This window comes from Nansenia antarctica, assembly GCF_963989245.1.
Source record: "Nansenia antarctica genome assembly, chromosome: 5".
Lineage (NCBI taxonomy): Eukaryota > Metazoa > Chordata > Actinopteri > Argentiniformes > Microstomatidae > Nansenia > Nansenia antarctica.
In genome coordinates, this window is record NC_137690.1 from 23,850,451 (window position 1) to 23,866,267 (window position 15,817).

At 43.1% G+C, this 15,817-nt stretch overlaps 3 protein-coding genes across 4 annotated transcripts; 1 reads left to right on the forward strand and 2 right to left on the reverse strand.

Moving 5' to 3' along the window:
• Positions 1-1,709: 1,709 nt before the first annotated feature.
• Positions 1,710-8,859, reverse strand: mvk (mevalonate kinase). Of its 2 annotated transcripts, XM_080532170.1 has the most exons (11): positions 8,829-8,859; positions 8,499-8,596; positions 8,123-8,270; positions 7,861-8,008; positions 6,935-7,090; positions 6,622-6,725; positions 6,430-6,475; positions 6,034-6,124; positions 4,077-4,196; positions 3,785-3,938; positions 1,710-2,435 (listed from the first exon to the last, which is right to left on the reverse strand). In XM_080532170.1, the coding sequence occupies exons 2-11, from the start codon at positions 8,574-8,576 to the stop codon at positions 2,284-2,286; spliced, it is 1,197 nt and encodes a 398-aa protein (XP_080388296.1). In that variant the 5' UTR covers positions 8,577-8,596; positions 8,829-8,859; the 3' UTR covers positions 1,710-2,283. The 2 variants fall into 2 exon arrangements, with proteins under 2 accessions (XP_080388296.1, XP_080388297.1); XM_080532171.1 differs by lacking the exon at positions 8,829-8,859 and having other exon boundaries at positions 8,499-8,610.
• A 225-nt stretch (positions 8,860-9,084) lies between these two features.
• On the forward strand, positions 9,085-12,223 carry mmab (metabolism of cobalamin associated B). The gene is made up of 9 exons (XM_080532184.1): positions 9,085-9,196; positions 9,466-9,524; positions 9,624-9,717; positions 9,793-9,850; positions 9,952-10,024; positions 10,142-10,239; positions 11,157-11,221; positions 11,364-11,423; positions 11,511-12,223. Exons 1-9 carry the CDS (start codon positions 9,093-9,095, stop codon positions 11,593-11,595), a joined length of 696 nt encoding a protein of 231 aa, XP_080388310.1. The 5' UTR covers positions 9,085-9,092; the 3' UTR covers positions 11,596-12,223.
• A 135-nt stretch (positions 12,224-12,358) lies between these two features.
• On the reverse strand, positions 12,359-15,736 carry aldh3b4 (aldehyde dehydrogenase 3 family, member B4; the record flags this gene model as incomplete). Its single annotated transcript, XM_080532829.1, has 10 exons — positions 12,359-12,558; positions 12,670-12,769; positions 13,084-13,250; positions 13,383-13,772; positions 13,900-13,981; positions 14,070-14,155; positions 14,238-14,358; positions 14,752-14,862; positions 15,015-15,210; positions 15,684-15,736. 10 exons carry the CDS (start codon positions 15,734-15,736, stop codon positions 12,359-12,361), a joined length of 1,506 nt encoding a protein of 501 aa, XP_080388955.1.
• Between the last annotated feature and the right edge of the window lie 81 nt (positions 15,737-15,817).

A 15,817-nucleotide genomic window follows, 5' to 3' on the forward strand; every position in this document is an offset into this window, starting at 1 on the left:
CAGAGGGATTGTGCCACAGTGATCATGATTCATGACCATTCAATTTCATACACAACATTAAACATTTCATTACTCTTGCATGAGCGGAATGATTTCCACATCCCTCATTCTCCCACAGAAATTCAAACATCTACAGTTGCGAAACAAAACAGAAAAGCGATCATTTGTGCATCTCTTCTTTCTCCTGGGACAACTAAAGGCTTGCCTACTGTTTTCATTTCATCTCTCCAGTGCTGACATTCTCCCTCTCTATCCTTGACCCCCTTTCCTTGCTCCCTCTGTTATCTGAAATAATGTCAGGGCCTCCTTAGAATCTATTCATCAGAGCAGAAAGAAGCTGGCGCTGACATTGATAAAAAAAAAATACCATCTGTGCCTCGCAGGGGTAAAAGGGAGTGAGGGAGATTGAGAGAGAGAGAAAAGAAAGAGGGGGCTTCAAATGAAACTGGCTGCTGCTGTCTCCCTCTTGTCCCCCCTCGTCAATGCCATTTCAATTGAAAAGCGCAGTGGTAATTAAATTCCAGCAGGGGTTAGGGGCGACTGTGCTGAGCAGAGACGGGGGCTGCCCTGACATAAAGATGACACAATTCAGGGGGACGGAGGGGGTGCCAGGCGGAAAGGAAAGGAGGGGGACAAGTGACAAATGCCGTTCATTCATACGCACTGCCAGGCCCACACTACTCAATCTCCATGACATTTAAAAAAAATAAAAATATGAAATGGAAATTCAATACTCAGATATCCCCAACTGACCTTTTCCAAAAATTAGGGGGTATTCTAGACTGGTCCATACTCTCTACCGCTGCAGCATTAGCAGGAATTTCAGGAATGCCTAAAGGGATGAACAGATAAGTAAATAATAATGTGAGGTTGGCTGTGTACAGTATGTGTGTGCGTGTGTGTGTGTGTGTGTGTGCATGTGTGTCAGCACAAATGTTATCGTGACTCACTGGAGGACACTGGGAGCTGTTGATCCACATTAGGGGAAAGGTAATCCACAGGCTCCCAGATAACCTATAACCTTACAGACCTAGCCTCCCCTCACTCATGGCATCCCAGTATCACTCCTCTGATTAAAGCACATCAGAAATAGAGGAACAATTGTTTGGAACAATTCCAAAGATAGACTGTTAAACATATTAAACATACTGTTAAACATATTGCAGTACTACATTATGCACTTCTTGAATTAGAGAAAGTTGCAGTACTTGTTGTATATGTATATGTATATTACATGCAGTACTGCAAAAGATGCAGTTAAAAACATACATGGTTGTGAGAAGGTAGAGTATGTACACTAGACATATAGTGTACATAGAGTATACTGTAAATAACATCTTTGTTCAAGTGCCTTGCTGTACATCTTTTGATTTGCGCCGGTAGGAGTGGGATGTGTCATACACATTTGATGACCAAAGAAATCAGAGAGAAAGACCGACATATTCAATTCAAGCTCTTGTGAAGATCTTGAGGGGATGTCTTCAAGAGATGGTCTGCCACAAAATTATATGGATATTGCATTTTTGTTTTGGGCCTGTGGAAATAAATAGCCCCTGCTATTGTTCTTGGGATAGTGGTTTATTTTCCACATTAAATCTGTATTCTGAATATAAGTAGTCCTGGTTGGAGGCCAGCAATATTGCTCTCGATACGTTAAGAAACACACACATTACTTACGTTTGAAACATTGAAATTAAAGTGAGGTTTATTTGCAGTTTTACAACGTTTTAACAATTAATGTATGACCCACAAAAATCATGATAATCTGAGAAATTTGTTGTCAATTCTGAGATTTTGCTGCCATCTTCTGGGCAACTAGCCCACAACACCCTCCATTGGAATTATGAACAATATAAAATCTCACCTCAGAAATGCATTGGCCTGTTACACAGGTACATCGTACCTGGTCTCCAAGTTCATGATAAGCTCATGGAAAACAGTGAAAATCCACTAATTCACTCAAAGGAATGAGGAGGGATCAAATGAAAAACTGAAAACTACTAATTTCCTTGTGTGGCATGATCGCTTTCCTACAATCAGTTCCATGACTTCATGACATGATTAGAAAGTTCCAAAAATGTGCATCGTGTTAGTTTGATTCTTGATTCTTGATTCTTCTCACAAAATTAGAGCATCTTGAATCACAGTGATCTTAAGCCAGGCAAAGCATAGGGTGGTATAGGTCATCGCTGACTTCAGACTTCAGTTGTGTCTCTGGAAGAAGAGCTCAGGGGGGGCACACCTCCTCCTGTTCACTCATGGCCAGTCTGGTCTGGTTTGGTCTCAGTAGGAATTTAAAACCTCCATGACCTCCTCCTTCACTGAGAGGGGAGAGTGCTGTTGCACACCTGGTGCTGCTATACTCGTCTCCCAGCAGTCATAGCCACAGTCTCTCAAATCTTGGATTGTGTTCTGGACCACCGAGCACTCCGTTTCTAGCAAGAGAAAAAAATAGAAAAAAAACAGTGTCGCACAGGTAGCCCAAACTAAAAAAAGCAGAACCCCAAACAAAAAGCAGAAAGAAAGATGTTTTTGCCCATTCTACTGTATGTATTCTACTGTGCGTCTGTGCCTACTGCTACTTTCTACCTTTAGGAGGTATTTACTCCCTTCATCCCTGAGACTGACCAAAAGACACACACTGTGCTCTGTTGAGGTGGGTAACTGTCTGGTGTGTGAGTGTGAGGAGTCAGGAAAGACTGCTATGAGAGCTCAACCTGCAGAGCCCCCCCAGCTACCAGCAGAAGGACAAACACCAGGGGTGCCCAGTGATGGACTGAAAACAAATCACAAATTCTTTATAGGAGATAACCTCATTTTTGTAAACATAGGAGCCTTAAATGCTAAGGGTATGGATTTAATTAATTAATTTTGCCATTTAGCAGACGCTTTTATCCAAAGCGACTTACAATTATGAATTACAGGGACATTCCCCCTGGAGTAACTGAGGGCTAAGTGCCAATGGATGTGTCAAGCAGGGGAGCCTCCAGCTGTGTTGGTGAAAATGGAGTTAGAGATGGAAATGTTTTAACTTGCCAGTGACAAATACAAATACCATAGTGGTAGAATTAACAAGACAAGAAGGTTCTCTCACTAGGTGCTTGCTCCTTTTCTTACCCAAATCAAAGTGTTTTAGCTAGAAGAGAGCATAGGTGAAAATAGACACTTGAGGAACTTTTTTTGGGGAAAAAGCTGCAAACAAGAAAAATCACTTGCTACAACAAAGCCAACCAACATCATTTGGGGCTATATTTGGGAGATCTTAAACATATTAAAATTCAACACTTTAAAGGCTGCAGGCATAAACAAAGAACGCTGCAATTTCAGACAGGTTCACTGCCTGTTTGTTTTGTCAAAAAGAGAGTGACAAACAGAAACGTCCTCACCAACCCTCTCTCTCTCTCTGTGCTGCCTGCTCATCATAACCTGTCACTATGAGAGCTTTTACAGAACATAAGGAGGATAGGAGAAACTGAAGGCACATTTACGTTGGGACGACCCAAAGTTTTACTCACTATCTTTTGTCAAACCATTCAGATGGAGCCATATCTAGGCCTACTTGCGTAAGGCTGTATAATCAACATGCAGGAGGCATTTCAGAGATATGTCATCTTAATGAGGTCATAAAAAATATGTGAAAACTGGGCTATCAGCAATTCTCTGCTCCATATAGATTCATATTGAGAATGCTAACCAATCTAATATACAGGGCGATATGAGAACATGTAAGGGTAGTATCCATGTATTCATGTGAGGCAGTTGAATAGGCGGTGTAAATAGATACCTGGTCTAAGGAGGGTGATGCCACAGCCCCCTCCACCAGCGCCCGTCAGCTTGCTATGAAGCCCCCTGGCTAGAGTGACTCGACAAAGTGTGTCCAGGGCAGGGTGTCCCACACCCATCACGTTAAGGTGGTGCTGGTTGATGTCAATGAGCTCCTATGGGAGAGATAACACCAGCTGTAGTCTTTACTGGTGACACAGTGTAAGAACAACACTGTTACTTCTACACATGGTGGGTTGTAAGCATCACCACTACACAGGTAGGCCTATGTCGTACGTGGTTCTATATTATACCTCTAAGACATTGTAGTGCTCTGCTGTGGTGGTGTCACTGATCATCTCAGATAGGGTTTGCTCACAGGTGCAGGAAACAGAGTCGACTGACTCCAGCACAGGCTTCATTATAGAGGGAAACTGGAAAACAACATGGAAATATAGTAACGCAACACTTTAGTTTTTGCTCCAATTTTTCATGAGTTGAAATCAAAGATCCAAGACTTTTTCTACGTACACAAAGGGCCTATTTCTTTGCACATTTTGTTCACAAATCTGTTTAAATCTGTGTTAGTGAGCACTTCTCCTTTGCCGGGATAATCCATCCACCGGACAGGTGTGGCATATCAAGACGCTGATTCGACAGCATGATTATTGCACAGGTGTGCCTTAGGTTGGTCACACTAAAAGGCCACTCTAAGATGTGCAGTTTTATCACACCGCACAATGTCACAGATGTCGCAAGTTGAGGGAGCGTGCAGTTGGCATGCTGACTGCAGGAATGTCCACCAGAGCTGTTGCCTGTGAATTGAATGTTCATTTCTGTACCATAAGCCGTCTCCAAAGTCGTTTCCAGATAATTTGGCAGATCATCCAACCAGCCTCACAACCGCAGACCACTTGTAACCACGCCAGCCTAGCACCTCCAGATCCGGCATCTTCACCTGCAAGATTGTCTGAGACCAGCTACCCGGATAGCTGATGCAACAATTGGTTTCCATAACCAAAGAATTTCTGCACAAACTGTCAGAAACCGTCTCAGGGAAGCTCATCTGCATGCGTCCTCACCGGGGTCTTGACATGACTGCAGTTCGTAGTCGTAACCGACTTGAATGGGCAAATGCTCACCTTTGGAGAAATTTTCTCTTCAAGGATGAATCCCGGAGATGCCGTCATGTGAGTGAGCGGTTTGCTGATGTCAACGTTGTGAATAGAGTGGCCCATGGTGGCGGTGGGGTTATGGTATGGGCAAGCATATGCTACGGACAACGAACACAGGTGCATTTTATTGATGGCATTTTGAATACACAGAGATACCGTGACGAGATCCTGAGGCCCATTGTTGTGCCATTCATCCACCACCATCACCTCATGTTGCAGCATGATAATGCACGGCCCCATGTTGCAAGGATCTGTACACAATTCCTGGAAGCTGAAAACATCCCAGTTCTTGCATGGCCTATACTCCACCGGACATGTCACCCGTTGAGCATGTTTGGGATGCTCTGGATATGACAGCGTGTTCCAGTTCCTGCCAATATTCAGCAACTTCACACAGCCATTGAAGAGGAGTGGACCAACATTCCACAGGCCACAATCAACAACCTGATCAACCCTATGCGAAGGAGATGTGTTGCACTGCGTGAGGCAAATGGTGGTCACACCAGATACTGACTGGTTTTCTGACCCCTCCGCCCCCCATCTTGATATGCCACACCTGTGACACAGATTTAAAGAAATTTGAGAGAAATAGGCCTTTTGTGTACATAGAAAAATCTTACATCTTTGACTTCAACTAATGACAAATTGGAGCAAAAACAAGTGTTATAACCCTAACCCTTATATTTTTGTTAAGAGACTTCCAATGAATTACAGACTTTCATACAGTGTATACTGTATATATTTAGGAAGTCAGCAAGTGTACATACTGTACCGATGTCATATAAAAAGACAAATGAATCCATAAAAGCATATTATTTGGCTAACTACCAAATGCTGACAGCAAATGCTGTCTGTAACTTTGCTCTTTCCCTCTAATCAACACTGCCACGATACCATCTATCTGCAAGAATTGTGCACACCTGCTGGCGTCACCAAGGCAACAGCACACAGTGCTGGCTAAGCATTTAATTTCCATGTTTTATGAAGGCACTCAACGTCATGCCCCAGAGTGTCTTTTCCATGCAAAAGAACTGGCGATTACAGTAATTACAGGGTTGGGGAGGAACACACAGAGGAGACAGTAGCCATTTAGTACCTTGTTAATTTTGTCCTTCACTCCAGCAACAAGTACCTTGGTGCTACGCGGGACTTTTGTGTTTGTGAGTAGGATCCTTAACATTGGAACTCTGCAAAAATGTAAAAACAATAGAAGGCAAATCTATAATATTATACCAGATTGTGTACTCAGGTGCTGTTATTGTAATCATAATAATGTACAGTTCCCTCATACTAGTCGCCCCAGTAACTGTTACATTGTTCCTGAAAATGTAAGATCTCTAATATATTGAACTTTGGTTTTAATCTTTGTGCTTAGAAACATAGGAAATTAACTCAATTATATAATACATATAATCAAAATCAAGATCAGTTATTCATCATATTCATTGTAATGTAAACAGTAAGGGAATAGCACACACTGACTGCTCAATACCTGCTCAAGGGTGTTATCTTCCCAGAATGGTATCTCAGTATGCCACCTACAAGAGTAAAAATAATGTGATCAAATGTACACTTACGTATTAAGTTAAGAACATGTAGTATAATACACTGAATGTGTACAGAGTTTAAAATAAGCTTGGCCCAAGCTCATATTGGCTTCTGGAGGGTTAGGGTTAGGTCTTACCCCATGTCCCTACAGCATTGTCCACCCCAGAGGGGTTACCATGGATGATTCTCTCTCCTTGGAAAGCCCACTTGTTGATCAGCTCCATCTCCTCCTCACTCCACCTAGGTGTCACAATGACAGACAAAATATTACTAACAAGGTGATGCACATTGATCTTCACACTCTATTTGCAATGCTCTTCTGTCCCTTCTCGTTGCCTCTGATCTGCCAAGCCCCACCCAACCCATGCTGTCAATGAAACGTTAGCTTTACATGCGAGGAGGCTACAGTACATCACTGGTAGTCTCCCGCTGGGAGGGCAGGTCATTACCTAGCTGTGTTGTCCTGGTCCCCCAGTGGAGACGATATGACCCCACTGGCAGAAAGCAGAGATGCAGCCAGACACACAGAGAAGGCAGCACTGGAACCCAGACCCGCACCAGTAGGCAACTCTGACCACACAGACACCGTCAGACTGGGCAACTCACTGGACAAGATGAACACGAAACATGAAAATCTATATCATTAACATGCTGAGTAAAAACAGACCACACAACTTAAGTTCACAGCAAAAGCATTATATCAGTGCATAGTGAGAAAAACGAACAAAAGAACACTAGACATGAACAGGCTTTCACATTCTGCAACCCTCACCGCCCCCCCGCCCCCCCACCCCCACCCCAGCATTTCCTTCTATCACAATTACACTCACACACAGCATTCCTTTTCATTAAGACCCACTAGTGTGTACATTATGCGAATGGGTGTGAGTCGAGAAGACTTGTTCAGCTGTCAATGGTCATGACAGGCTCCTTTCGGGCAGACAGGAGGATACTCTAAACTAATTGTCCGGCTCCTCTCCCCAGGGACAAACACATCCAGACTTGGTAAGGCTGCAGTATGGCCTTGTGCTGCCAGACTCTCATTAGTGCCCCATCCTGTCAGAGCCCATCACCCCTTTCAGACACGCTAGCGCTATGTCAGCTCAGCACCCATTAGGCCTGCCCACAAACAGCAGGCCTGATGCTCCTCAGCATCTGCCCTGCTCCCAGCTGCTCAAGACTGCCTTCACTAACACAGCAACTTTTTCAGGATCTGGCAGAGCATGTCAATCTGACTAATTTATTATTTGAAATGTAATTTGTTCAGTTTTTCCTCAAGTTTTACTACAGAGTTACTTTTCTGCATTACCCTGTGTGGACATTTCCAGGCATATTCTGTGTCAGTTAGCTCTATTAAATATCATGTCACTCTTACCCTGACCCAGCAAAGACAGAGACGTAGATGTAGAGGAAGGCCAAGATGGCCATGCTTCGGGTATCCAAGGTTCCATTTGTTACACCAGCAAAGTCCCGCAGTTTTCTGACAAGCTTATCGTCAAGCTCATTCAAATCATCCAGCTCAGCTGTAAAATAAAATGTAAAATGTCAATATATTAAATGATCCTAAAATGAATACAAATACCAAAGGGGGATTAAGTGTGTGAGTGCCTATTCCCCAGCCCTGGGCCGTTTCTCACCAACAGAGTCAGGGAGCAGCTTCTGCAGGGTAGTCAGATCCCAGTTCAGGAAAGTGTGAATATTTGGGAGGTTGATACACACTTTTCCAGTGCTGGTGGCCTGCAACCTTAAATATGTTCTTAGGTTCAAACTCACAGCCAGAGCCACCTAGAAAGGGTTGGAGTAAAATAGTTAACCTCAGCATGGGTGGAAATGTGAACACTGTGGTGTAGGCTAATTGAATGTGCAAATCTCATGGCACATGGTGTAGAATATCATTGGTAACAGATGAACAAGTACAACTAGCGCAAAATGACAACAGACATCAATGAAGAATTAGACATGGACGAATGTGTCCTTTATGCACCATTCACTAATGAGATGAATCCTACCAACCTTGCCATGCACCACGGCATGCTCTCCGTGGAGGATGGCTTTACCAGGCGCAGACACGAGGCATTCTCTTATGTGCATTCTGATAACAAATCAGAAATCTGAAAGAAAATGTACGTAATAGTGCCTGATTAGCCAGCTTCTTAATGTCCAGTTAATTCAATTAGGGAAACGACTGGTTCGATGTTTCTAGCCCTCAGAAAGTCCACACAAGAAAGTGTCTTCTTAAAACTCTACTTTAAATTTTCAAAAGTGATAAAAGCTTAGCTAAGCAAGAGAATGTCACCGATGCATAGCTGTAGCAAATAATAACTATTTAATTCCATAACCTACCTGGGACAATCTGTCAATCTGCTATCCTGCTTCACAGGGAACTGTCAACACAGCGAAGAGCACACTTCTGATTCTGTCCAATCAGTGGCAGAGCTGAGATGTACAGACCCTCCACTGTCCAATCAACGTCGTTCTCCTTTCCTCGTGCCATTGGTCGTGTGATAAAGCGTCCATCCCACTCAGTTACGGATGCCGCAGAGAGACATAAGGCATTTATATTAAAACACGCGTTATTTAACCCTGAGTACCATCCAAGGTAAAAACATGGCTTCAGTGATTACTAAACCCTCTCTTCTACGTTGTATGCTAAGGACAGTGAAATGTTTAAGTGTGCATTGGACAAGGACCTCAGTTGGATCAGAAAGAAGGTAGTTACTGTATAGTGAACATCCCTGTATTGGGATATTGTCAACAACAAAGCTAGCTTTTCAACGTTTTTAGCCGGGTAGCTAGCTAGTTGTTTACATCTGAACATAAAATCCACGTGGTTGTTCACTGCAGAAACAAGCTACAGTACGAATCCATATACATAACAATGTTGTGAAAGGCTTTGAGTTACAAACACATAAGTGATTGTTGAAATGCCCCGCGATTAGTATGTGATGATGCTCTCTCTAATTCTTATATTCCTGGACAGATATGCAACTGAGGGAGACAGCAGGATCCCCAAAATATACACTAAAACTGGAGATAAAGGTGGGTTTGCAAGTCTATATCAATACTCAATTTAAGTCATTCAACATTATATTGTAATTTCAACAAAAAGCTTGGTTCCTCTTCCTGTCTTTTCTAAAGGTTTTTCCAGTACATTCACTGGAGAGAGAAGACCAAAGGAAGATACTGTTTTTGAAGCATTGGGATCAGCAGATGAGTTGTCATCAGCTATAGGGTAAATATACAATCTATTCATAATTTTGCTTTGGTCCTGAGGGAATCTCTCACTGTCTTGTATTTTCTTCTACAGCTTGGCCAGAGAGTTTTGCATCGACAAAGGTCATACATTCACAGATCAGCTAGACAAGGTCTGAGTGTCAACTGTTGCTACTTTCAAATAATCTTATAAGACTGGTTAACAGATGTCATGTGTAAATTTTTTACTCAATGCTGCCTTTTTACCCCATAGATTCAGTGTATTTTACAAGATGTGGGATCAAACATTGCCACACCTCGGTCATCTGCAAGAGAAAGTCACATAAGTAAATAGTCTTTGTAAAAATATCTCTAACTGAAATGTTATTATTTGTTCAGAGAAGAGGCATGTCTTCTTGGTGAATACATTATGTCAATTTGACCTTACTTTTCTTTTTGAACAGAAAAAACTAAGTTCAGTTCCCAGCCAGTGGCAGACCTGGAAACTTGGATTGATACATTTACAGAAGCACTTCCACCACTAACAAACTTCATTTTGCCTGTAAGCCATCATACCTGGGAACTATTCTGCTTCACAGAAACACATACAGTATGTGAGAAAGTTAGCCAATAACTTAAGCCTGGTACACACATAAAGATAATCTGGTCGATTTTGGCCCGATTTCCCTCACCAAGGACAGCCTGAACGCCCGATTATCGGATGGCTCTAAAGATTATTCTACAAGATTATCCTGTGGTGTGAGGTGTCTTGAGAGTAAATTTCTCCCGACAATCTGCTCGGGAAATGGTCGGGGCCGACGATCGTAAATATTAAACGTGTTCAATATTTACGATCAAAAGTCCTCTTGTGTGTGAGCGAAACTGACAACTCGCAAGTCCGATTGTGAATGGAATGTATCCAATCAAGAAGCGAGCTGACTGACGTGTTGTCTTCTTTTCGTTCTTTGGAACTTTATTTGCCCTGTCGCACATGGCTGCCTCATACAGGTCAGTCAGGGTACTACTACCCTGATCACACGAGATTTCTGGCTTGGGGGGACGAGACTCTAGACTGTCGTAGGACAGATCTTTGTATGTGGTGTGCTGTATTGGGAATATCGGAGCACACCACACACAATACTATCAAAACAGTTCAATCCATGATTTTTTATCTTCATGTGTGGGGTCTCTCTCAGATAAAAAAATCTGTTAAGATTTAGACAATCTTTATGTGTGTACTAGGCTTTAGAGGCGTGATGAGAGGGACTTGGGAACACCCGTCAAGGCTTCTATGAAAGCTGAAATGCATCCGGAGCATAGCATTCTTTTTAGTGAAAGCATGTACAAAGCTCTAAAGCAGCTTATTACATTTTTTCACGCTTTCTCTGTACAATGATTTTATGGAGGGAGAACATTGTCAATACAGACTGTTTTGTAATGCTTGGTCTTCTGTGCTCATGTCTTTGTTCTGTTTTACAGTCTGGAGGAAAGAGCAGTGCTGCTCTACATGTAGCACGGACAGTGTGTCGCAGAGCAGAGCGCAGGTCCGTTTTAGCATGTCTTAGCCCATGCCCCCTAGTTTTGGTACTGTTGAAGGAAATTACACTGTTCAAAACCAAACATTGTAATCCAATAGATGCTTTATTATGCCCTCATCTCATTGAGGGCAATGTGTTCTTTTTACAGTGTTTCCCCTATTGTGCGCTCAGGTGAGGCCGATGCTGATGTTGCCAAATTTCTGAATAGGTATGTACATCATTGAAATGTGCAGACGTATTATGTTTCTCAAGTCGTGCTCCATTTCTTAAACTCTCATCTTGCCTCCTCATTTAGATTGAGCGACTACCTGTTCACCTTGGCCAGATACGCAGCTATGATAGAAGGCAATGAGGAGAAGATATACAAGAGACCTGAATGACAGGCTACTGATGGAAGAATGGGGAAGTGGCAAAACAATTCTATCGTTGTCCAAGTTAAAGTTTATTTTTATTTTTTATCATGGAACTTGGAGATGGAACTTACTTTTACCATAGACTTAAGTCCAAATGGATACTTTGCCAGAGGAAATATATTGAACTTTTCCTGAAATGTGAGAAATGGGTTTGAACAGCTTTGAAAAGAATATGGTCCCATCTGAATGAGAGGAAAGCGATTGGAAATTCCACAGTACCTACACAAGATAATGCATGTTCTGTAAGTTTTGTAACAAAAGAGGCTTCAATACGGTTTGACTGAATTATTTTAGAAAGCATTGATTAACGTAATACATCATTGGAAAGTAAACATGAGGGTGAATAAATAATGCTTGATCAAAAACCTACAAATGTGCACAGTATACAGTGTTTGTTTAGTACAGATTGGCTGTAAATGAAGTTATTAATCATCACTGCATTATTATGTTGATTAATGGATCTCAATGAACCGTAGAATGCTAAATGTTCTATTGGAGACCAATCATGTCAAAGATGCTTCTCTGAAACACTTAAGAAGCAACTCATGTAGTGCATGTGGACCACTACAACAATGCCATATCCCAGAGATTCCTCTCAATCTCTAAGACCCTCACAGCACTGACATGACACATTTGGATGCCATTGCCAGGGCTATCCAGGATGCAGTGGAGACAAGAGGATGGGCTCTATCAATTAACATGGCTCTCATACCACACCACTCCTACACTGTCACATGATCTGACACCAGCCCTGATTCCTCTTGGAAAGGGTACTGGCCCATGTCATCAGAGACAGATTGCGGGCCTCATAGGGTGGGTAGCGCAGGTAGGTGACACACTCGATCTGTGTGCTTCTGAGCAGACACGATTTTCTGTAGGAGAAGGTGTCAAAGCTGTAGCGTCCATGGTATAAACCCATCCCGCTGGCACCTGTCAAAAGAGATAGAAGATTAATGATGCATTTATTCATAGTGCTGCTTTGCCAGGTCTGTTCACTGATAAGTTAGGAGGGCCTGGAGCAATGATCTGGAAGTAACATACCTACTCCCCCAAATGGTAGAACCACCATCAGGCTCTGCAGGATGCTGTCGTTGGAGCAGAAGCTTCCACTGGAGGTCTCCCTCATTAGCCTGGATATGACCTGTCCACCAGGGAGATGAAGGTGTGTGAGAATAGACCAAATGTTACATTTGTTGTGTGTGTACACACTGCTAGTGTATGACTATTTGTGTGTATATGTTACGGTACATGTGGGAATATGGTACATGTGGGAAAACTAGGGTTATGGTTAGGTGCTAGGGTTAAGGTTAGGGTTAGGGTTAGGGTTAAGGTTAGGGTTAGACATGCCAGCATGTACCAAGTCACCCTAGCACCTAACCCTAACCCTAGTTTTCCCACATGTACCGTATTCCCACATGTACCGTAACATATACATTGAACAATTGTGTCATTCACCTTGCTGTTGCTAGAGTAAGCATACACACAGAGAGGTTTCTCCTTCTGGTTGATTAAGGAAATTGCCTCATCCACACTGTTGACTGTAAGAATGGGAAGAACTGGTCCAAAAACCTCATGCTGCATGATAGGGTCTGCATCCACCACCCCTGTCAGTATTGTTGGTGCTTCACACACAAAAATACATGAAGCACACTTTTAGATAAACAATCCACAGTGGTAACACTAATGACACCTACCATTAGTACATTCATAGAAGTTCTAAGAAACAAAAAATAGATAAATTCCCACTTACTTACCTATATATTTCTCTGCTTCGTTCATCTGGCCGCCCAGAGCAACCTTGCCAGACCGCGACAGCAGGTCCCTGGTATGGTGGAAGTTCTCCAGGTTCACCATGCGACCAAAGCTCCTGGACTCCCGGGGGTCCGAGCCGTAGAACTGTAGCAGGCAGCAGCGCAGGGCCTGGAGCAGCTGTGCTTCGGCATCTACGTGGCACAGAACATAGTCGGGCGCTACCAAACTCTGGCCAGCATTCTGGAAGCGTGCCCAGGCAATGCGCCGTGCTGTGGTGGTGATGTCACACTGCTGGTCCACGTAACAGGGGTTCTTGCCCCCCAAAACCAGGGTGACAGGTGTGAGCGTTCGGGCTGCAGCTACGGCCACCTTGCTCCCATCCTCCCGGTTTCCTGAGGAATGACAGCAACATGTTGCTATAGTAACTTAACCTGAACCATATAGCAGAGTACACACTCATCCTACCAAAACAAAGATTATGGCAAAATAGTAAAAAAGAGTTACACCACCTTGCTTTACCTGTGAAGAAGACATGATCAAATTTGAGATCCACTACTTCTGTCAAGTCATTAACCCGTGCAAGGATCACATGGAAGCACTCCTTTGAAGAGAGCAGGAGAGAGAGTTAGAAATCAAATGTTAAGCATGAGGGAAACGCCACTTTCACTGTACTATGAATTAGAACTCACATTGTCCAGGTATGAGGGAATGAGACGGTGGAGAAGCTCTGCTGTATGAGAGCTGTGTTCTGAAGGATTAAGGATCCCACAGTTTCCTACAGAAACAAATACAGAAGATCAGTCAAGGATCATGCTTGTTGACAAGTAGGCCTAAGTGATAGACTGTGGTATCTTTACCTGCAGCGATGGCCCCTACTAAGGGCCCCAGACAGAACTGGACAGGGCTACACCAGGCCCCAACAATCAGCACCACCCCCAGTGGCTCACTCACCACCATGCACTCATCCAATATGGTGGCCTACACAAATCAGAAAGAGGCAGAGAAGAGGGGCTTGCATTATCCAGTCAATCACATGAGTCACAGGTGCAGGTGCATGGACACAGTCATCACAGAGATCAGTTGAGAGGCTGACAGGTTAACAGAGACGGAACAACATGAACCTACATTAATCTTGAAACAGGGCAAGCCTGGGAAAGTCTCAGTTCTAATCTGATTTGGCCAGCTCAACACAAAGTATGGCTTTGTAGCAGAAAGACGGCACATGTTCAAGATTGTTGTCGTCATCAATAATCCAAACATTGCTTGACGTGACACAAACACACAAACACACAAACGTGACACAAACAAAAAAAAGTCCCAGACCCATTCTCTACAGCCGCCTATAGCCCCAGTATTTAGCTGAACACACACCAGGTTTCTCTCTACACGTTGTGGCTCCATCCACATCTTGAGGTTATTGATGGCGTGAAGAGCCTCATTCTTCACCAGGATCAGCTCTGATAACACAGTTTCAAACCGTGGCTGCCAAAACCAAAACATTAACACTGAAGTGTCAAAAACACCCTTGGAAGAGATGGTGCATTAAAACATTGAACCATGTTTGTTCCACTGATAAAGTTGTTAAACACTTTGGCTATGATAATTCTGAGAAGTTTTAACCCATGTGCCCCCACCTTATGGAGGTCCCTCCCAAGTGCATCCACAAAGTCACACTCATGTTCCACCAGCATGCGCACAATAGCCTCCAGTTGGGCCTGTCTGAAGCTCTCCTTGACTGTCCGTCCAGCCAGGAAGGCAGCTCTGGCCCTTTTCAGCAGATCCACACATTCCAGAAGGTAGGTCTTCATACAAGGCTCCCCCAGCCTGGTCCTGTAACCCAGAAAACAAAACACAGCGTGTATTTCTGTGTATGATTAACCTGGGTCTTCTAAATGTAACAAACTAAATGTAGTTTAAGGACAAATATTGAATATGAAATATATCTAATTGAGATGAATTACAGTACCTTCTGCATGTTAGGCGGCCATTCATCTTGCATACATAGCAAACTCTTGCTTTCCCACTCATGTTTAATCTGTAGAATGTTGGCCCCTCTAAATAGGTTTACAGTTATAAGCCAAATGTAAAGTGTGTTCAGACTGAGGACAACCCCCAGTAAGAGAGAGGAATATGTTTCCAGCCAATCAGGCTATGTATTCCAGAAAAGCAACAAAAAGGTGATTTATGAGACAATTGAAATATTATAAATAAGGACACACAATTTTTTGGGGGAAATGAGAAAATCGAGATTGAAGTTGATAAATACACTATACAATGATTCTGATGCGGTCTTGCACACTTACTTTCTCAATGCTTTGAACCACCGCGTTGGAGAGGGACTTTGCGGGGTGCTCATTGTTCACGGAAATCCAATAATCGGAAAAAATACAGTTGTTAAAGTTTACGAGGGCGCTTTCATATTCTATGTGCATCTACC

Coding starts and splice junctions, on each gene's coding strand:
- mvk (XM_080532170.1), bottom strand. CDS start 8,576: ATGCACATAAGAGAATGCCTCGTGTCTGCGCCTGGTAAAGCCATCCTC. Junction 7,091..7,860: donor TCTGTCTTTGCTGGGTCAGG/GTAAGAGTGACA, acceptor CATCTTGTCCAG/TGAGTTGCCCAGTCTGACGG. Junction 6,125..6,429: donor AAGATAACACCCTTGAGCAG/GTATTGAGCAGT, acceptor ACATTTTTGCAG/AGTTCCAATGTTAAGGATCC.
- mmab (XM_080532184.1), top strand. CDS start 9,093: ATGGCTTCAGTGATTACTAAACCCTCTCTTCTACGTTGTATGCTAAGG. Junction 10,025..10,141: donor TGCAAGAGAAAGTCACATAA/GTAAATAGTCTT, acceptor CTTTTTGAACAG/AAAAAACTAAGTTCAGTTCC. Junction 10,240..11,156: donor TAACAAACTTCATTTTGCCT/GTAAGCCATCAT, acceptor TCTGTTTTACAG/TCTGGAGGAAAGAGCAGTGC.